General features: G+C 40.7%; 2 protein-coding genes across 6 annotated transcripts; one reads left to right on the top strand and one right to left on the bottom strand.

Moving 5' to 3' along the window:
- Positions 1–1,531: 1,531 nt before the first annotated feature.
- Positions 1,532–7,802, bottom strand: LOC135497861 (dapdiamide synthesis protein DdaC-like). Its single transcript, XM_064787834.1, has 5 exons — positions 7,662–7,802; positions 3,273–4,217; positions 2,796–2,990; positions 2,243–2,384; positions 1,532–2,009 (listed from the first exon to the last, which is right to left on the bottom strand). Exons 2-5 carry the CDS (start codon positions 3,795–3,797, stop codon positions 1,693–1,695), a joined length of 1,179 nt encoding a protein of 392 aa, XP_064643904.1. The 5' UTR covers positions 3,798–4,217; positions 7,662–7,802; the 3' UTR covers positions 1,532–1,692.
- A 207-nt stretch (positions 7,803–8,009) lies between these two features.
- On the top strand, positions 8,010–21,547 carry LOC135498178 (uncharacterized). Of its 5 annotated transcripts, none has more exons than XM_064788377.1 (9): positions 8,010–8,149; positions 9,210–9,273; positions 12,026–12,356; positions 12,554–12,719; positions 12,934–13,122; positions 13,388–13,632; positions 14,069–14,287; positions 14,530–14,719; positions 14,966–21,547. In XM_064788377.1, exons 3-9 carry the CDS (start codon positions 12,143–12,145, stop codon positions 15,123–15,125), a joined length of 1,383 nt encoding a protein of 460 aa, XP_064644447.1. In that variant the 5' UTR covers positions 8,010–8,149; positions 9,210–9,273; positions 12,026–12,142; the 3' UTR covers positions 15,126–21,547. The 5 variants fall into 5 exon arrangements, with proteins under 5 accessions (XP_064644447.1, XP_064644445.1, XP_064644449.1 ...); XM_064788375.1 differs by having other exon boundaries at positions 11,857–12,356; XM_064788379.1 differs by lacking the exon at positions 9,210–9,273 and having other exon boundaries at positions 8,016–8,149.
- The last annotated feature ends 1,100 nt before the right edge of the window (positions 21,548–22,647 follow it).

The raw sequence follows: 22,647 nt of genomic DNA, 5'->3' as shown, positions 1-22,647 counted from the left end.
TTGTAAGGTTTTAACACTACACTGATAAAACACCCGTTATCGTTCTTTACCAGTCTCCAAACCAGGTTCGTTTCGATGTCCAAACGCCACGTGGCAATCAGCATTGCGTTTTTTCCCCGGGGGCAGAATCTAAATCGTGGCAATGACCAAGTCCAAATCCCGGTCGAAACTCACCTTGCATTGGGTTATCTGATTACAACCATTCTATAATCAGATCGAGGGCTATTCTCTCTCTGCCAACATCACATGACATAGATTATGTGCACAAAGCGCATGACGACGATATCAGAATCAACAGACCGATGAGCGATCGATTTGTTACCACAAACCGTACAGAAAACACACATAAGACCTGGCCATAAAGAGCTCGCGTATCAAATCAAGAACCTAAATGCACTTTTAAAGGGGAAGTTTTATAACCGATGTGTTTTTCACTTCTAAAACGATGGTCAGTTGCTAGTGCAAGGTAAATTTGTCTTCACCCTTAATCGAAGAACTAAGTATTCCTTCTTCCTAACAACATATAATAATTCACAATAACTGTCGTAAGCTTCTGTGTTATATGAAATGACTTCACGTCATATCCACACTCGACCCTGCAAATATCATAAATAACAATATGCAATAATCTGCCTTTGCACAGCGTTTACTGAAGGACAATGTAACTCGGGATATGGCCTTCCTGGAATATTGCATTAATAGCAAAACAAACTTGTTGCTACAACCTTTCATCGTTGCGATATAAACGGATCTCGATCGGGGGATCTACATGAAGGTCTTTTTCTTCGGTGTCTGGTCGCCTTGACTGAAACGAGAGCTATATGCACATACTTTAAATTACGTATGGTTTTTTATTCGGGATCATTCTCCCCATCGAGAAGCAGGGCCGCATGGAACTTTCGTCCAAAGGGGGCAGACCCACTTGGGGGGGGGGGGGGGGGGGCAGCAGCCATATGCCCCCGTCCACTGTTTCCCGCCGTGATGAGTAAGGGCATGCGAAAGGGTGTTCTGACATCCGAGTGGTCATTAAATGGTATAATCAGCTTTTTTGCACTTGTCCGTGACGTAATAAGTTGCTCCATGGTTATTGCGACGGCCATTTCAACTTAGAATATAAAGATTTCATGCACACTTGCAGAAGAAAAATCACACAAAGACGCAGGCAATTTTTTACCACTCTGGCGTGGAAGCGAGTGGCCGTATAAAATTCGATAGTCAGTATGTCCTCACGTTCATCACGGTTCATGACCCGAGTGTTCTCCAGATTCCTCTTTTTTCATCAGTCTTCCATAATTCGTGGTCAAGTACATGTATCGGCTAGCTGATCATGATTGCCATATTGACGCGATTGCCATGTCCGATACCTTCTCAGTCTCTTTTATAAAAAAACGTTCCGTTCTTTACGGAGCAATTGCCTGAACTGCGATCGTATGGGACCAAACTTCTCCACTGGATAATTCGCGAGTCAGTGAAAAGTAGTAAAGACTGGGTCGCATGTCATGACAGTATATGTACAAGAAGAGGCCCTATGCGTTGTGAGAATGACAATTTTTTATTTCATTTCAACTCTTTAAAATTTATATCAAAAGTCACAACTTATATAGTTCCTCTAGTTTGCTTGGGAGAAGTGTCTTTTTCGTGGTTTCGACCGACCGCGTCTCGAGAAGAGTAAATTCTCACTCTTGTGAAACCTCACTTCTGTGCAGCGAATTTTGCCAAAGCTACCCTCATCACCCTCTCTCCCGTAAAGCCGAACTTGCTATGGGCGGCGCTCATATTGTCCAGCACCATGACATCACCCCGCCTCAGTTGCTCGGCTCTCGTGCATCTCATAATCGTGGCGCGAATATGCTCCATTACATCTAACTCTATATCTGTTCCGTCTCCGTAGAAAGTTGTGAAGGGGTATCTCTTTGGGTCTTCATCCTTTAGGACGCTGTAGACATCGGGCTGATTCAAAAAGTAGGTCCAGTGCATGAGGTCTATTTGGTTAAACCACATCATTTCTCCTGAAAAGAAAGAACTTGTTATAATCTGCTGCAGTTGGGTCTTGCCAAACTGGTGTGACAGTTGTAAAAATCATATCAAATAGGGGCCTCTCCCATCCCAAGGTACGTCAAATACGACTAATATATTTAGTGGTGAATCTAACATGACCCAGTGCCCTTACTGTGCATATAAGTCACACAAAGATGATCTAATTCCCCTGCCCCTGCCTTTTACTCAAGTAATTGATTAGTACCTGTTCTATGATGGGGTCTAATCGCTGGAAGGGTGGACCAGAAATAGAGGGATCCCTCCTCATCCCACTTATACAGGTCAGGCGTGTGACCAGTCTCTTCGAGTTTTTGCTCTGCTTCTTTCCTAGTCTCACTCAGCAAGGACTGTAAATAGGATAATTTATTATAGACGGCAACACATAACAAAGTAAGTCATCACTGACTTTGATATGGAAGGATGCTATACATCCGTGGATAATAGAGGCTAAATGTTGTCATATGGAAGGATAAAGTACAATGTAGGCCAGTAAGGACTACAACATGGAAGGATGAAAAATACATGAAGGAAGGAATTTGACTTTGTTATGGAAGGATGAACAAGCAAGGATAATGTGAAAGGGTGAACATGGTCAGCAAGGACTTAGAATAGAACGAAAAGAGAAGCAATATCGACTAGCTAGGATATTGCAATATACATTGTAATGAACGAGGTAGCTGCAATGTTGTTTCACACAATGACTTATCCGCGACCAGTGATAATACTTTAGAAGGCGAGGTTGGGTTTAGGTTCCTTACCACTTGCCAATAGCTGTAGTGGTGCGGTGCATTCGGATTTGTCCTATCTGGGAGGAACCGATGATACCGGACACCCAACCTGGTGAATTTCTCCACTACCTCTGGATCGAGTTGCCTGAGTACTTTTCGCATGTCTGTGATGCCATTTTCTCCACCAGTTCCGGGAGATGGTGGAACTTCCGCGAAAAGACAGAACTGGTTTAAAAATAGAAAGTCGGAGTCAAAAATGTGCAGAAATTGCAAATGGTGCGATGGTCCCAGGAGTACTGGCATGTGTGTCCGCATGGGTGTCCCGTGCGCCCTATACTTTACTTTTCTACCTAAATCTTTGGATTCACTGGGCAGCGTTGCAAACATTCAAAATTATGCTATAGCTGAGTGTTTCAGCCACAAAAACTATGATGGTATGCGGTCATCTGACGGGTCTTTGGTTTTTGCTGCAATCATGGTTTCGAAAGAAACGTGATGTACCCTTACCATGTGTGGAAAATTACTGAAGTAAGCCATCTCACAATGAGGTTCGATGAAAAATCCCTTTTGTTCCAGCTGACTCCCTGTGTCGACAATACCAGGTGCAATCTTAGATCGCAGAGAGACGCCGCCAATGTAATCCATGGGCCTGTGTCCAAGGCCTAGGAAAAACTTGGAAAAATCACCAGCCGTATCCAGTGGCAGGCCCCTGAAGAGGACTGCCCCGTATTCCAGGAGTAGTGCGTCCAATTTTGGTCGGACTTCCCGAGAGTAGGACTCAAGCTGCTGCTTCTCCACACCTGAGACGTCGATCCTGTGGGGGAAGTCGTCGGAATATCCCTCCACGTACTTTGGGTACATATGCGTTGTGTTGTTGGAAGTCAGCAGACTCTTCGGCCTTTCGGCTAACTTTACGAAATTACGGACTTTGCCTCCAGTTTTTGCCCAAATTCGGTGACCGAAGCCTGACAACATGGTGGAAAATCTAACCGGTTTTTTTGCGCAAATTCGGTGACCGAAGCCTGACAACATAGTGGAGAATCTAACCGATTTATATCAGTGACCTATAATCATTTGTTCCTTAAAGCAGGATAAGAACGTTGGCCTATATGCGCACAGTTAGTAGGTGTATGTCTGTTCTTATTGTGCACTTGTCTAAGTTTACATTGATCATCGACCTTTCGGTCATTCCTGGTGAAACTCTGTACTAAAAAATTGTCATTCAGGACCAATCACCAAAGGAATATGTGCGACACAAGTTCTTCCCAAATTCGCTGTCAAAACATCCCACACTCCATCAATTAAATGATTGGTAACTAATTCTTTAGGACGACATTTTTACACTGACTGTTTCGACGTTCTTTCTTGACATCCACGAACCAGGCGGATCACGAGCCTACCCGGCCCTCGTAGTACATGTATACGCTAATTGGCACCCCATCCGGTCGTCTTCTGTAAAACAGGAAGTTGTATGTGATTGAAAGATTCAAAACAAAGAGATGCATCTTTAACACTTCTTTTGATTGAAACGAGGAAGGAAATTGTGATCAGTTAATGGTTCCGATGTGGGTAGTAGGTTTCGTGGTTGACTGGGAGTTGTTTGAAGACATATTGCCTGGATTGATTGTTTAGGTCTTGTTCAGAGTTCGGAGCCGCTGTGGTGTAGTGGCTTGGACTCTCGACCAGCGGTCAAGAGGTCCCGGGTTCGATCCCCACTGTCGGCGTGAGACTGTAGGCTGGTCTCTCTGTCTTACTTGCCTCTCTGCACCCAGGTGTATAAATGGGTACCGGTGTAACATCTGTGGTTGTTTCCCATGTGTCAGTGTTTCCAAACAATAGGCAGCTAGAGAGACCATGACTTTTCAATAGGGGGGATACACAGAAAAACTTGTCAATCTATTTTTGAGCGTTCCCAAACAATGAGGGGAAACACTCAAAAACAGAAACACTCAAAAACATTACACTGGTCTGAAATGCTGAGATTGTAGCGCTGGTTGAGCAGCTCACCTGAGGTCTACTGAAAGGTTTCAGGACAGACTGGGGTTAAAGTGTAAAGTCGGATGATAACCTATATCGTAGTTGATATCAGACTATAAACCCTAAACTTTAACTTTAAACTTTTAATTTTTTTATCTTCAGCTATCGTGGTTAGGTGAAATCACTAGCTGAAATTCACTTTCCCTCAGAAACTGGTCGAAAACAGTATTACTGGTGGACGTGCTAAGGAATTTAAAGGACACAGGAAGTAGGGGGTATCATTTTTCACAGTCCACAAAATAAACACTTAAGCAACATTTGCCTGGTGGAAAGGTAACATTTTTAGGGTTTTGATAGTCGTAATTTGCCTTTGGTACTCGTAGAAGAGGTAGGGACACGTTTGTCGACTAGTGGTATGCTAGTAAGGAACATAATCTCAACGCAGTGTCCAGGGTGTAAGATCTGGTTAACAGACTCCTCTCATGTGCATGAGTTCATTAAGGTCCATTAAGACTGTCATTCACGTATCCACATACCTTCAAAGCCAATGCTTAATCCAATCAATGAGCAACGTGGTATATATCTAATAGTTTATGTCTGGCTCGCAAATCGTATTTTGTTTGAAGAACTACTTTGTAAAGGGGTACATGTTGGTTTTTCATAGAAAAGAGCTCCCGATTGGACCATCATTTCTTTAAATAAGATTCTTGCAAAAATACTTGACTGCAACAGAATCTTGCATAGCTCTGACTGCAATGAGCAGTGTAGCGGCTTACACTTCAGCCCGTAGAACTGGCCTATAGTCAGAGTGTTTTCACCGCCAGCCATGTTTGAGGGTAGAACAATGATTTGTCATGCCTGACTCCACTGAATCAAATGTTCTCATGGCCATTGAGTCCTTTCCTTTGTCTGTCCCTCGAGCATGGCAGGTGATGACGTCATGTGAAAGCACTCAAGGCCGGTGTGACAGCGGATATAGTCCCCCTGGAGTCATAGTCCGGTAGCATTGTATTTGACCAATTAAGCAGCATGATCTATTGTACCGCTAACCCTAACCAAAACATTTAGCAATGCGGGCTATTGTTAAACGGACTATCAGCCCTAGGACTACTATCCCTTGCACACCTGTGCGAATGGTTTCCAACATTGTAAATGAAATCTAAGCAAAGTAAATCTCGGGCATTTTAGTTTCCAAGACCAATGGACAGCAGCCGCCGTCTTATGAATCTTTTCCAGAGCCGCTGCAGGATGGCGGACAAATCATAGTGACCTTGGCGACAATACTCAACCCAAAACATTATTATAGCTTCAAAGCTTGCCATATGGAATCAATCGCATGAGAATTAATGCTTGATGAGAATAAATAAGAGACACAAATTCGAAGTTGAAGAGATTTTTGGTAAAATTATGAGCGGATGCCTGGTTGGACGTTTTGGTTAACATCGTTGTCGAGTGGTATTTTCCCGCTGTGCCCAATTTATTGAGTTGGCAGCCACTCTCCGGCAAGTCTTCATCAACTTGAGCAACACAGCGAGTTTTAGCCTTGTTAATATATTTGTTGAATTTGCAGTCTTTGAATTTGAACTTATGTCGCCTTTAGTATTCTGGTGTAGCCATCCATGGGGTGTAAGGCTTGCCAAACCAGCCTGTTTTCCAACTAGAAGTCTCGACGCAAGGGCCCAAAGCGCCGCGTAGCGGCAAAAAAGCGAAGCTGACGAACACTTATAACGGGTCACCGTCACTTATTATTGGACTTATAGCGCATTTACAGGGTTGCAACTATTTTGCTTTATAGTGTCACCAGGAAAGAAAAGCATGCGACCTAACGCCGATCTATTTGTATAAATTGATAATTGGAAGGTATATAGTAGGAAATATCAATAAAATAATCATTCCATGTCGTCTTTTGAGGGCATTTTTGATTGTAAAAAATATATGTGTACGTCACCGGAGTCTCTGCAATGATAATTTTATCACAGCAGTCTCGCGCAAGTAGAAGTTCTTTACCTATTAGTTCTTCACTTATTAGTCTCAATGTCTGGCGCAAAGCCAGACGTTTTCCATTACGATTTCACTACGATGTTTGACAAGAAGGAGCAGTGCGCGAGATATTCTAATGAGCAGACTTCCCTCGCTTGAGTTTCGGAAGAATGTTCCATATCGCGCTAAGCTGACCACTGCCTGACCATGACAGGCGTGCATTGGACTGGTACAGGTTGGAACTGAACATTGAATGTGCTGGTGGTGACGCTTTCTGATGAGAAGTTGGTCGTGACTGATGCAGTATCCTTGGACTTGTCCACAGCATCGTTCAATCATTGCTCTCTGAGCTGGCTTGATTCTGTACTTACCCAAATACTGAGACCAAATGCCTGTTGACTGTGCTTTAAGAGAGACTGGCGCCATGTCTAGTCTCTCTTAAGGCCTATCGAAAGGGCTCAACTACAAGTGGCATTGAAATGGGATGATAAGTTCAATAATGATATGGAAAATAAATTGAATAAAAAGCAGCATAGCATCAGTATCCGAGATGTGGACTGATAATACTTCCACTTTGAAAAATTAGAAAAATGTAAGCAATGTGGAGTTTGATTCATTTTTTGGGTGAAAAATGCCACATTTGTTGGAAGAAACCAAGAGGCACGAGCACACATGGTACATAGGAATGAATTTGACATTCATAAAATTTCAATATCAGCGCACCTGATGCTATGAATTTAACGTGAAAAGAAAGAGTGAAACACAACATGTTCAGATTGGGAACATTTTCCATTGAAGCCAAAGTGGTCGCCATCTTTGGTTGTTGTCACTCATGGCCATGTGTACATGGTGTCTATGGTGTGCATGCATGCGCATTGTAAACAAATCAGTAGGCCGAGATGGACGACTATTATGGCACCTACAATGCATAAAACTTACGCGATTACTGATCCACACTGTCTACATGTACTTTTCGTTCTTCTGCATCACCTTGCCATCCTTGATGTGGTTTTCATTCATGAAAAATGATACAAATTACACATTTAAACTTTTCACTGTGATATATGGAGCCGCACAGCACCTTCGTCGGAAACGGAATTACAATTCCGCGGAGCAAAAGTAGTTTCAGATAGTGCATCAGAAGCAGCTAATTAGCTATAAAACATGATACAATGTACTTAAAAAATTATAAATACTGATATCTACACGCCTAGTGCATTTTTACACTTCGAATTCCCGTGAATTTAACGAAATAAACTTTTAGTGAAACTTTGTATTACTACGCCATGATTTTCTGTGTTGACATCTTCCATGAAATCGTATCATAACAAATCACTCTTTTATGGTTTTTATACCAGTCCGATTTCTTTGAAAGTCGAATACGTTCAATTGCATCAGCTAATCATTTAGGACGTCATGAAATGCAGGTAATCGAAAGTGATCAATATTGTTTTTTCGACCCAAATATACCTACCGTTTTCTGGCCATGAGTGACAACAACCAAAGATGGCGACCACTTTGGCTTCAATGGAAAATGTTCCCAATCTGAACATGTTCTGTTTCACTCTTTCTTTTCACCTTAAATTCATAGCATCAGGTGCGCTGATATTGAAATTTTATGAATGTCAAATTCATTCCTATGTACCATGTGTGCTCGTGCCTCTTGGTTTCTTCCAACAAATGTGGCATTTTTCACCCAAAAAATGAATCAAACTCCACATTGCTTACATTTTTCTAATTTTTCAAAGTGGAAGTATTATCAGTCCACATCTCGGATACTGATGCTATGCTGCTTTTTATTCAATTTATTTTCTATATCATTATTGAACTTATCATCCCATTTCAATGCCACTTGTAGTTGAGCCCTTTCGATAGGCCTTAAAGCACAGTCAACAGACATCAACCCCCTCAGACTCAAAAACCACAAACGCCCAACCCTTCCTGCTACCTTAATACTTCTGGATCATAAGAAAGTATCATGTCGATTGACAAAGTAGAATCCTAAAACGAGTCAATTTCAGCCCTGCTTTTATTCCCTGTTCCTTCAACAAAATGCCTCGCTGAGCACGATAACAATATTGTTGTTATGAAAATACATAACGAACATCCTGTTGCATGGAAAGTGATCCGTTGTGTCTAAATAATTTCCATTGCTCCCAATGGTCTTTTGAGGACAGAGTCACAACCAAAATGGTGGGTTAAGTTCACTTTTATCTGTGATGTCCGAGTTGCATAGTTGTTATGGCGTGCACAGAAGGACTCCTCACGACCATGAGGAGGTCAGGATCGCCAAAACAATGGCCTAGGCCTAGGTGACCATAATGTCAGTGCAGGCATTGACATTTATATAGTCGTAGGTCAAGGTGCGCATATATAGGCCTCGTCAAGAAGACGGCCACATATCCACCGATGTCATCATTACCGATTTTATATACATGTTTATACATGCAATGTGGGCCTAATTCATTCTGCAATTTTTTATTTTAGTCGTGTGTCGTATGAGTCGTGGATCGCAACATTTGCTGGTGTCGTCTGGCCCATCCTTCTCTATGTAGGTTACTATGCAATATAGGCAATACCAAACTTTTATGTAATAAGATGATATACGCATACGGGCCCGTATTCGGGTTGTTAAAAATTCATGTAGTTACATGTGAGCATATGATTAGATATACAGTACATGATGTACTGGTATGTCAGTTAACTAGGGCTGAAAGGGTGGATGTCGTCCTGGGTGCCGACAAATGGTACCCAGGTTCGAGATCGACTGGACAATAAGTATGGGCGGTTATTTCCGCATAAATAGAGGTTATCTCAAATAGACATTTTATGTCGTGTTATGACTCGAATAGACGTTTGGTGGCGCTTTTCAAATAGACATACACTCAAATAAACGTTTGGTGGCGCTCGTATCTCAAATAAACATATTGTCGTGTTTTCTGATTTTTGTGTATAACTCAAATAGACGTTTGGTGGCGTTTTTCAAATAGATATACACTCAAATAGACGTTTGGTGGCGCTTTATTTGAGATACGAGCGCCACCAAACATTACCAGCAATTCCCAACCTTTTAGCTGCGCATGCGCCAAACTCCCTTCCAGAGCCAAGCATACGTTTTCTATAGCAGATCGAGGTGAGAGACATCTCACGGCTTTCTGTGTAACTAAAGCCTAGTTGCCGATAGCGTATGTGATTCTATGACTATCAAGGCATTTGCAGGCCAAATTTTGAGTTGATTGGTGAAAATTTTTCCATGTCCACCTATGGGTTGAAAATACCACGTGAATTGCAATTTTTCCTAATGTAAATTCTAAGAAAACATGAAAATTGGCCGACTTCTGTGGCCTTTTTGAATCACATAGAGTTTGCAAATTTAGTTTGCCGATAGCTCCTGCAGAAGGCAGCATCATACTGAGTATACTGAAACACAGGCCATTGGGAAAATTGAAAATTTTTCCATGTCCACAGGGGGGTCCAAATTGGCGTCCCAAGTGGATTTGAGGAGAGAATATATGTCCAAACATCAACATACATGAAAAGCTGGACCTCAAGTGATCTTTGAAGATATGAGAATGACTGCCCTTTGATAACTTCTTGCTTTATTTGTCCACTTTATGGCCTAAGATCCCTAGCTTTGGATGGTTCAATTAAGGACACTAGGGCTGGGAAGGGTCATGTCAGGGGGGGGGGGGGTAGGCGGGTGACCAAGCCCGAAATATTATATTGCATCCTTCTCTTCAACATATTTGCCAAAGCTTTTGCTGTTGCATGGATTCCTCAGATGTTTGGGCTCTCTCAGCTCTGTCATTTGGTAACCTCTGTCTGGGTGTTGGCTAGGTAGATAGGATGGGGGGGGGGGGGGGTTCCTGACAGTGTTGACAAGGAGAAACTCGGAAAACCGTGATTCTAGACAAAACCCTGTTCTTTTGATGAGCTGGAACACATTCAAAATTGTGAACCCACAACTTGAAGGCATAAAACTGACAAAAGGCATTGATTTCTTGTACTAAAAATATATTTTATTATTCGATGAACGCTCTGATTGGCTAAATTGGGTCACGTGTCAAACTCGATCGTAGCGCCTGCATTTAGCAGCGGCATAATAAAGTTGGGGATTGCTGGTAATGACGTCTATTTGAGTGTATGTCTATTTGAGATACGACACAATATGTTTATTTCAGGTACGTCTCCGTTAAAACGAGCGCCACCAAACGTCTATTCGAGTCATAACACGACATAAAATGTCTATTTGAGACAACCTCTATTTATGCGGAAATAACCGCCCATAAATAAGCACCCTGGGTGCCATTACACTAGACAAACAGCACCTAGCTTCTTTTTGCCTGGCTTACGGATCTTAGGGACGAGGACGTTTCTTGCAATTTCGTTTTATCTTGCGCCGTGGTACCTGCGGCATTAGCAGTGCGCGAAATAAAAAGAACAGATAAACAGAAAAAAACGCGTTTAGGCCTATAGGTCTTTGAAAGCACATTTGGGATGATTTATTCAGAAAAGGTATGTAGGAGGGATATATTCAGAGAATGAAAAATTGTGTGATGACAAAATGAATGGATTTGCTGCGTATTTTTATTTTTATTTTTATTATGGTTATCGTGACACGTGACCTCCGTCAGCGTGGGGCCAACCTCGGTTGTAGGTATAGAAAAAGTGTAGAAGAAGAAGCTGGGTGTTGTTTGTCTAGTGTACTGGCACCCAGGGTGCTTATTGTCCAGTCGATCTCGAACCTGGGTACCATTTGTCGGCACCCAGGACGACATCCACCCTTTCAGCTCAACTAGGCTACTAGGCAATTAGGCTACTGGTTATAGCTTAGGAAAGGTATGTAAAACCACATTTTGGCCTTGTAAACTTATCCAGGAGCTGAATTTTGTTCTGTAGGCTAGCACGTTACACTGTATTAGTATTAAGCATCACGATTTTGTAAAAAAAATGTAGGTCTGGTCCTATACATCGCTGTGGACGAACCTATAGCCTATAATTGGAAACGTGTCAATTCGACTGATATATCCATCGGTCCAATTACATGTACTTGTAACGAGGTAAACCAGAAATACAAAAACACTAGTTTAAAGTGAAATTATAAAACGCCGATACATTGGCTGATATACTTCAGTTAACTACAGGAATAAATACTACGCTGGATAAACATGTTTCTGGAGCGTTGACGCCGTGAAAGACCATTGATGGTGATGGCAAAACATAAACTCATCCACTTCAGATCAGAATGTTTCACCTTCGGTGACAGCAGGAAATTTCAGCTATTTTCTCTTTTTGACCAATAGTTTGCCTCACAGCAAAGAACGCAGAAAGAATACATATGTCCATACGATCAGTTCGACTTGAATTTCAATTAATAGGAATAACTTTATGAGTAGAAGCAGACGTTGCACAGAGTAAGGATGGATAGATTAAAACTGCACCACAAAGATTCAAACGAATACAAACCTTTGGAAAAAGTAGATGATGCTTTGGGTGAAGAACAAACTAATGGAAAGCAGGAAGGACAGAAAGTAAAGAAAAAAGGACTGACGCTGCTAACTGGGAGTATTTATATTCTCGGTGAGCTCACTGGGATCGGAGTGTTGGCGATGCCAAAGGCTGTCGTTGACATGGGTAAGGCATATTTAACAATTCACCTTTTTATTGGACAGACATGTACGCGATGCCGGCGAATTTGTAACTTGTCTCATGTACCACGTAGCAGCAGCAAAAATATTTCGGAGGTTTCTTGGGGAGGGAGTCTTATTGTTGTACTATTAGAATAGAAAACTACACAAGCTTCCTGATATTTCAAGGACTCTGCATTTCAGGCATAATCGGCGTCCCCCTACTTGCATTTCTCTGTGTCATTGCTACCTACACGGCAGTTACTTTAGCCCAGTGTTGGAACATAGTTGAGGAACGGTATAGCCTTCGCCACCATGTCCACGATCCTTACCCTACCATTGGGTTCCACACTTTTGGAAAGGCTGGCAGGTAGGTTTTAAGGATTGATCATAGGTACCGCCATTTTGACTAGTACTTGTAATCCTAAAGCAATTGGGACTCTTTCAAAACGAAGTGAATGTCAATTTCAAGGGTGAGAGTATGTTCTTTGTTTTCCCGAGAACGGCCTCCGGCCTAAGGGGAGACGAAAAGCGTCATTTTCGGGTTTACGCAAAGCAGTTCTATGTATCTTTTTTATTTACAGGTACTTAGTGTCCGTGACCAATGGCGTATCTCTCGTTGGAGTTTCGCTCGTTCTTATCATCCTTGGTGGTGAAATTCTTCAGACTTTGTTCAAAGATACCAACATCAATACATACATTTGCTTGTGGATGCTGATATTCTCCGCTGTGGTTTTGCCCCTCTCTTGGTTGGGGACACCAAAAGACATGGGGTAAGATGGAATCTGTCGAACCTTGAATGTTTGCATCATATACATGTACATACGAGCAACGTGTCGCGCAGAGTATAGTGGGCATGTTCTATTAAAAGTGGTATTTTACGGCTAAAATACTGGGAAATTTCTATATCGCGAGGATACCCCCTCGCGCTCCACCTCATAGCTTTTTGAAATTGTTTATGTATCTTTTACTCCGTTAACAACATATTGTAAGTGAGAGATTTCAGCTTCTTGATTCAGATGTCTTGTTGCCTTTCAGCTCTGTAGCTGTAGGCTCGGGCATCAGTACCCTCATAGCCTGTATCCTGCTTCTAGTCAGCATGGGCCTCACTATTCTAAAGGCGCCAAGTCCACCGAAATATAACCCAGTCTACATCGGACCCTTCATGATGGCCTTTGGAAAGGTGACCTATACTTACTCTGGCCACATGGGCCTACCGACCATACATATCGATATGGAGAATAGAAAGACGTTCTACAAGACTGTTATTGTTTCTTTTTCTCGTAGGTATTCTTACATACGTACTGGCCTGCCGGTTTTCTCCTATGTTTTACTTCACAACGATATGTCGCCAAATATTGTTACTCTCTACAAGTACAATAGAAGCATAAATAAATGGTCATTATTGATTTATGATATAAAATATCATATGTACATTTTGGAATTCTCTGAGACATTCGTCTAAGGCGTTGAGCTTTTATTTTACATTTGTTGTCTTTCTGGTAAGGAAACAATAAATTCACGTGAAATCAGCAGAACCTCTCGATTAAGGAAACCACAAGGACCCGAGCGTCAGCGTTAAGTATGTATTGTTTATTCCCACCACGCTGCGTACGCACCATCGTACTGGTTGGGGAAAATAACGGTTAAAATTGTAGAGCGGCGACTCGCTATAGTGAGAGAACAGTAACTTTCTAACCTTTCTGTATTTTTTTGCAGTGACATCCCTGGCCTATCTGCCTGTTGCACTCATGGGCTACCTCGTGTTTGGTAACATTGCAGATGACAATATCATCACAACAATAAATAACTTGGATCATGGGACTCCCCTAATCATCGTTGTCCAAATTTTGCTGATGGTACACCTACTCACTGCCACTGTTATTAACCTTAACCCAGTATTTCAAGAATCGGAAAAGTTTCTAAAAATAGAGAATGGTAAGTAGAAGCATAAAGGATTAGTGAGACCTTTATGTTTATTTCTTTATGGTAGAAGTGAATCTTTCGGCCAAAGAGTTCTTAATACTGCATTTGTCACGTGGCCCCGACTTCACTCATTGCTTTTTTTTATCGATGGTGCATGTTCTCTGATATGCTTGCACGTTCTGTTTTTGATATTGTTTGTTAGATGTTGTTGCCTATACTATAGTAACAATCCGCTTTTAACATCGGCCTTGTAGCTTTTGGAATCAAGCGAGTCGCCTTCCGCTCTGTTTTTGTGGCCATAGCCGTCTTCATCGCCGAAACAATACCAAGATTTGGCAACATTCTTTCTCTAGTCGGCGGGTCGACCATGACACTGTTGGTCTTTGTACTCCCCCTCATTTTCTACGAGAAGTTGGTGAGAATGAAGGGGGATTGGCATGAGCGGTAAGGACCATGGTAGCCCTGTCGGGTTTTCATTTGTGTATTCATGGCTTTCAATTTTATGAAAGTGTGCGAAAAAGAATTTTGCAGTACTTATTTAGTAATGTTTTGTGTTCCTGGTATATTTCCAATATAACTCATGTGCACAGTGAGAAAGAGGATGTTCGTGTCCGGCCAAGTGCAGTGGAAAGAATCGTGCATTGATTTTATTGTCTAGTTGGCCTCATCACAGTACTTTCTTTTTTTCAGGAGCATTTCCCTGCATCGGCGAGTACTTAATTACGAGATCATCGCCGTGGCAGTAGTAGCAGGGGCGGCTGCAACATATAGTGCAGCGTTAGCCACCTTTTCACCAGACACTTGGGTGCAGCCTTGCTATGTCAATATCACTGCGTCAGAAACCCGTTAAGCGAACACAAAACAAGAAGGAAAAAAACAGGGCAAACAAATCTTCGATGCTTTGTAATCGTGTTATATTCCCAAAGTGCTGTAGTTATGAATTTTGTATGTTAACGCAACCCTACTTTGTAAAATTGAACATATCTCCTTAAAAACAAGATTATCTCACTTGTCCTACTTACACAGTGCGACCGACAGGACATTTGACATGGACTCGCCAAGGCGCAATGTGAGTAACCAATGTAAGCAAGCCGCAATCAAGGTAGACATATTCATGCGCATGCGTAACCAGATGCAAAATCTTAATATTTTGTTCGAACTTCTGTCGACCGCGGTTCTGATTCAAAGCGTCAAAGGACACTTCAACTTACTGCTTTCCTTTTTTTGACTGAAGTTACCACTGATTGAGGTCTGTATCGTGCTGCGAGTATTTTTACAACGATCGTCGTGAAGAAAACTGGCAAATCACATTCGCAATTGGAAAGAACATGTGCATTGGAATCGCGGACACCCTCTCCACCAAGAATAATAGTGAATCTGGTCCCAAATGTGTCATTTCGATGCGACTTGACCTGTAGATTAGGTATACTTCATCCTCGTCTCATTATATAGTGTAATGACGCTCAGTGCAGTTTCAAATAAACTTAAATTCCGTGAGATTTCAAAATAAAAAAACAGATGTTTCATCAAAACAAAATACCTATCGAGATCAAAGCGATTCATCGTTATTGGAAAGCAAGATAATCTAGCTTTTTACAGAAATCAGTGACTTTTTAGAAGAAATCAGTGACAAGTAATTCCTCCTGCAACAGAGATCTGCATCAAATCAATTGTTCTCATCAAAATAATCAACAGTTGCAACGTATCGCGCGAAACCAGCAAGAGAAAATAATCTGGTGTGTTCTGTTGGGAACCATGACTGGGAAAGCAAAAACACTGATTAGGATAATGAGAAATTTCTAAGAAATCGTTCGCGAAATTCAAGTCTAACAAAGTTGTCAGTTCGATCATTTGAATGTTGGACACGCATGATGGCATGAGGACTGTCTCGAGAACGTAAATGTGACACTAAACCAGGTTCTGACATGTCTGACGATAGGTTGCCAAGCCCAACATTGATTGTGTTAATGAAATATAATTACCACCCTTTTGGACAGCTTTTGGGCAGTTGAGGGTTAACCAAAACTGAGAGCATATCAAATCCGCAAACTGTGCGTGATATAACGCTGAAAATGCGGGATATTGATGATAGATACATAATCTGATGGATGTTAAAGCGAAACTTTTATATCAATGCTGGTTTGGCAGTAATTCTTCAAAATATGTGGAAAACGATATTCCCTCTCAATCAAATAGACTTGGATGTTTTCACCCAAAATCTGGGTTCAGTACTCAGACTGACATTGTCTTCCATTTCATTAAGAAAATTTTCAAAACATTTTGATATTTTTAGAAAATGTCCAAGTTGTCATTTCGTGATATTTAGAAGATAAATGGTTAATTAGCATTGATATCGATATTTCGCTCTAGCATCAATCAAATTATTAGCTCACCTCTTGGGAGTTTTTACGATACCCTGGTGTCCGTCGTCCGTCGTCGTCGTCCATCGTCGTCCGTTTGCCTCCGTTTTCTTTTGTGCCATTGAGCCGAGAAGAATGATATCATTCATGGAATCAAAAATGGTGAAACTAGCAAGAAACTGTTCTCCCAATATTCACTGCAAATGGCATGCATCACATTACCCGAGGTAATCACATGGTCCCTGGACCATTTCATTTGTTAATAGTGAAGCTGCTCATGCAAATGCACAGGTCTGTTTTGTAAGAATCACATGTACCAATACAAATAATCCCAACTGAGCGTCATAAATCTATTAAAGAATACCGAGATTTGCTCCAAGCTGCATAATAATGCCTCAATCAAAAGCGTCGTCAACACATTAAACTGCAAAATACGGGTAAACCCTTCAGTAAATACTGTAATTTGTGTTTCCTTATTGTAACAGTAGGCGTATCAGTCAATTTAGTCATTCTGAGTAAAAGAAACTGTTGAACGCGGAATGGCAGCCATAAAGTTGATAATTACTAATATTATAAAACTTGTGCAGTGCACTCAGCACGGGTGTTTTGGGCGTAAACATTAGATATATGATATTTAAGTGGGTGATCCCAACTAAAAATAATTTATCCTTACAGACACATGAAAATACAAACGCATACTTTTGTTACGTTTTTGTAATTCACATTCGATCTGACTCCATATGAATAAAGGCATTTGCACCAGCCTGTACATTCAGTAAAGGATTTAGAGGAAACTCGTTCCGTTTAAGTCTCCCTACAAGTAATGTCATGTTATTTCGAATAGAATGCCAAGCATTTTTCAAAGCAAAACCCCATTACATCCATAGAACAAAGATCCTAAAACATAACATATTGTTTAAATGTTGAAAAAAAGATTTACAAAGAAAGTTTAACATAACACCATCTTTTGTAGCTATACATGCAGTAAAGGTTTTAGAGGAAACTCGTTCCGTTTAAGTCTCCCTACAAGTAATGTCATGTTATTTCGAATAGAATGCCAAGCATTTTTCAAAGCAAAACCCCATTACATCCATAGAACAAAGATCCTAAAACATAACATATTGTTTAAATGTTGAAAAAAAGATTTACAAAGAAAGTTTAAAATAACACCATATTTTATAGCTCAAAATAGAATTTTGTTGAGACTAGCTTTCGACATCACCGTGTCTTGTTCAGGGTCTGCCCGAAAACAGCAGCCTCGTATCCAACCAGACGAAGCAACAATCCAACATTGTTGCAGGAATTGGCGAAGTTCTGAAATGAGCAGGGAGGCGTTTGGTAACCAGGCTGAGAGAAAAGTTTTCCCCGCATTGAATACAACAAGCAAAATAGTACAGTGATTGTGGGCAGACATGGAGATCACAAAAATTACACGACGGCAACTTCCTATTCTCAAATTTGTGGATAATATTGTTGACAGAATATGACTATGGGATGATATATTTGACGTCAAAGCATCTCGGCAACAAAATTGTGAGATGTTTAAATATATTGCGAACAATAACAGCATTATTTTTTTATGTGTGATCACATGGACATAATACGATGCAGATCAAGGCATCTTTCTCATGAATAGCAACTTACTGAAGTTATACGACACCAGTTCTTGTCAGATTATATCAATTATATCTTGGAGGTGGAATAAAATACCTACATGTTTTGTATGAATATAGGCAAAAACAAATTCCTTCGAGTAATACCTTTTTGATACTGCTAATAAAGTTCGTGACTTTATGCACACTTGGTCTGATGATATTGACAGGACAAAGACCAATTCAACATTAAAAATCTTCCTGCATTGTTGGAGCCGCGTGTCATTTTATTTTGTATATTTCAGACGCATATTGAGATGCACTTCGGTATGCTGAATTGTCATTAAGACATTAAGTGCTATGAATAATAACTAGTAACGACTTTTTTCAGTTATGTAAGCTAAGGCCTGGCGTTTTCAGTAAAAGCATTTACTAGTCCTCAAAACATCGCCCAATATCCCGATGCTCAACCAAAAGTAAAATAGCCCCTACCTTCCCTCACAAACTGTAAAAAACATGCAACTCATCAATAAATTTTTTTCCCAAATATTTCAAATTGGCTTTTACCCATTTGTTTTCAGTCAGTGGAATCCTGCCTGTGGTCCTCCTGCAAACAGGATGTTCCCATTATAGCACTTGAGTTTGCCAAGATTGACTTGCTTTACTCGACCATTCCCCAGATGAGAAAGGAGAAGAGTGGACAACTTTCTACTTTGTGATATTGAAATTGTCTCCTGTTTCATGTTTCTATCTTCTTCTTTGAACAGTAAATGGTTTATTGATTTTCTCACAGAGGAGTATCTGTGTGTCTGGTGAATAAAAGTGAGAGGTGTTATGCGTCCGTTAAATTGTGTAACGGCCAGTTGTTTGGACTGCCACCATGTACATGTAAGATGCACATCGGTGCAATACTTTGCATTCTTCTTTCAATCTGACACATTGTAACAAACTGAACACCATAATATCATTTTTGACTTTACCTGCACTCCGACCTTGAGGCCATGGGACTTTTGACGCTGGTAATAAATGCTGCATCATAGCCGATGTTTCTCTTGATCGTGTTTATTTTGGATTTCGAAAAACTACATTTAGCTGGTGGGCGATAGAAAGTTTTAAATATTGTTCACAAAAGTTATTCTCCTATTGAAATTGAAAATCATTTGCCATGATCGCTGCGTCATATCGCAGTTGTACTCTTGAAAGTTTGAAGTGCTTTGATCACTATCACCTAAAACGAGGAAAAGTTTTGTAAGTCGGTGAATAGAACTTTCAAAAGTGTCGCTTTGCCTTAATCGCTAGGAACATTTGTTCCTCCAGGGTTATATTGTGGTGTATTTCTGACCAATCATCAGAACTGGTGTGACGTATTTTTCGTCTTACATACATGTACTGTAGTTGCGTGCGCCGTTCCTCAATGAATATCATGAGATCGTGTTCCCTCAGTTTCAAGCTGACTGTACGCTTTGCAAGTTTTCCATCATGTAAAACGTTGGTCCAGTCCTACGACAGTTTTCCCAATGACTTCGCGTTGATGACTTCGTTTCTTTTACACGAATTGGTGTTCAAAGCTTAAATATGCATGTGTTCCCCTCATCATAAATTTGCCACTGGCGCAACTCCCGACTTGTCAATTTCTAATAAAACTCCAAAGGCAATCAGATTATTGAAAATACTCGGAATCATGCAAACTCTTGGAAAGCAATAAATGTGGTGACGCGCTCACCGGGGACACTTGTATGAGAATGAATTTTAATTAACACCTGGGGTTCAGTGCGATGCCTTGTTTTCTGTAAATCCATTCGGCAACCTTCACGTGTCCTTATTCATGCTCGGAAATGGTGGGGACAACTGCTCGGCTGTACGGAAGTTACTGCCATGTTGCTGGCGGGTGGATGTTTACCAGAGTAGCCGATTGGGTGCAAAAACACACCACGTGATGTAAAGCGGTTTGTTTGCTGCTTCCTGCTACCAATTTGCCAACCAAAGCTTTTGTCTAAAGAATATGACTGAGGGTAACATTGAATCCAAAGAATTTTTGTGTTCAAACCTAATCCTCCTCTGAAAAAAATCTTGATTCCGCAGTTATTTTTTTTCAAGGGAACGTTCCTGAGAACAACTGATGCTGTTGAGTTCTCTTTCGATGCAAACTTCATAAAAGGGAACTTTAAAACTCTTACGCATAAAGAATTGAAAATAGCTGAATTTCTTAAAACCTATTAAATAACCAAGTTCTCTATAAAAAAAAACCCATATAATTAATGACTGATAAAGGAAGAGGCAGACGATCTGAAAGGAAGTGTGTCAGTGGTTTAATACGCGATAGCGATGCTAATCAAGAGTCTGGTTTCCGCAGAAGTCGGACCTAAAGGCACTAGTTCCGTTTGTATCATCTTCAGAAAGGAAAACAGTCTTTAAAAACCATTGCGGAGCAAGCTGTAAAGGATTCCTAGATGTTTATAATGGATAGTCTTGTTCATTTTCCGTTACCGGTTTGTTTTAGATTTGTGCATAGTTATATCCGATTCCTGTGTACAGGAGGTATTAATTTTGAAATTGCTAAATAAGATATCTGAAAATGTAAATGACCTTACCTGTTCAATGGAAGTAGGCCTACTTAAAGAGAAAACGTTTTTCAATTATTTTTCTAAACGTAAACAGTTGAACTTATTTGCTGAAGCCGGCAATAAGGGGAATCATGACATACCTGTAGCCAGGGCATAAAATAAATACATGTAGAGGCCTATCGTTTAAGACTGATATTGACACTAAATAAAATGCCAATGTTAGAAAATGATGTCGCATTGGTTATCCATATTTGTTCTTGACTGTTAAATCCATGGTTTCTATCATGGCTAATTCAAAGGGAATGAAATCGCGATAAAAATACGAACTTCAATGCTAATGCGTTAGGTTTTCGATCCCTCTTCAGATTTGTATGCAACGTATGTCTGTTTCGAAATATGATGCGTGGAGTTCGAAATTTGTAATTCAACCTCGGGGAGATGAGCCTCGGCTTCGGTGTCACCCAAACATGCCTGAATTAGTCAATGCATTACTACAGAAAACGGCCTGTAGCAACACTATCGAATCAAGTAAAGTTGAAATTGGACATGATACTGGGGTATCATACGTTAGTGTTTATCTGTCCTCATCCATTGACGCCATGCCTGACTTGATCTCATTTTAAACCCGACCGTATGCTAACGTATGCTTAGCACACATCTGTTAAATGTCAGAATAATGAATGTCAACTTTAAGCTCGATAACACTTCTGCCGCTCTTGGTCTTTAAATGCGTCCTGTTCTTTTCGCCTTTTTCTAAGTAGTCAAATAATTTAGCCTTGTCAGCAGAAAAGCTCACTCAGCATTTATAAAATGACAGTTAAAATCTCTTCCTTCTTACGGTGGCTTCAAGAGAATTTGGGTGATTATTTGAGATCATACAATCGACCGGTTGAACGCCATCTTTGAAAAGAACTTCTATTTTTTTGGCAATCCGACAATACGAATGTTGAAGCGAATTTGCAAAATTTGCGACGTATTCAACACGCACTAATTTAATGATCGTTAAGGAAAAGACGTGTTACTTTTGGGTATTATATCGTTTGCGAAAAACCACCTGCATCTAAATAGCTTTTGAGAACGATGTTTATAGGATCTATTTCGAGAACAATTACTCGTGAGCAGAGAGATGCGCAAGTGTACAAGATTGAAAATCAGTAAAGGTTGTCAAGGTCTTTCCAAATACGAGTCACTGGCCTCATCAGCGCTACAGATAAACATCTTCAAGTGTGCACAAAATATAGGGGGATTGCTTCATCTTGCTTGCCAGATCAGCCCTTTATTCAGGCCTCAGTTGATACTAATTGCTTTATAGTCTTGGTTTCGGCATGATCTCCCGCTCCTCTTCCATAAAACGAGTTGACCCATGCCACATGTTGCAGCAGCATGAAAAAAGGGTCAGTGCGAGTTTCGGATGATATTTCATATAATACTTGAACTACAAGTTTGAATAGAGGTAGCATCTAGAACATAAACATGCTTGGTCGGTTCTTTATAATGCTCCATCTCATACATGCAATGTACATATATAAAAATATACGCACAGCAGTGCAGAATGTACGTGTCCCCGAGATTTGCATCATATTCTGTGAGTTGCTTTGTTAAACTGATTCCTGTCCCAACGGATACTCAACGCGATCTCAATGTCACATAGTTCAGATGACCAAGACGTACATTTGTGTGTGATATAATTTGCCCAATACATATTTTGTCGAGAGAAGGTTGTGAGATTTAGGTGTACATTTATATCGTCGAACTGTGTTAAAAGTCTCGATCAGCCTTCCTCACCGTAACTCGAGCAGTAAACATTAGTCTGAAGATGTAGATATTGTGCGCTAGATGTGCGAGGTTCCTTATAA

Source organism: Lineus longissimus, chromosome 13, assembly GCF_910592395.1.
Source record: "Lineus longissimus chromosome 13, tnLinLong1.2, whole genome shotgun sequence".
Taxonomy (NCBI): domain Eukaryota; kingdom Metazoa; phylum Nemertea; class Pilidiophora; order Heteronemertea; family Lineidae; genus Lineus; species Lineus longissimus.
This window is presented reverse-complemented; position numbering and strand designations above follow the sequence as displayed.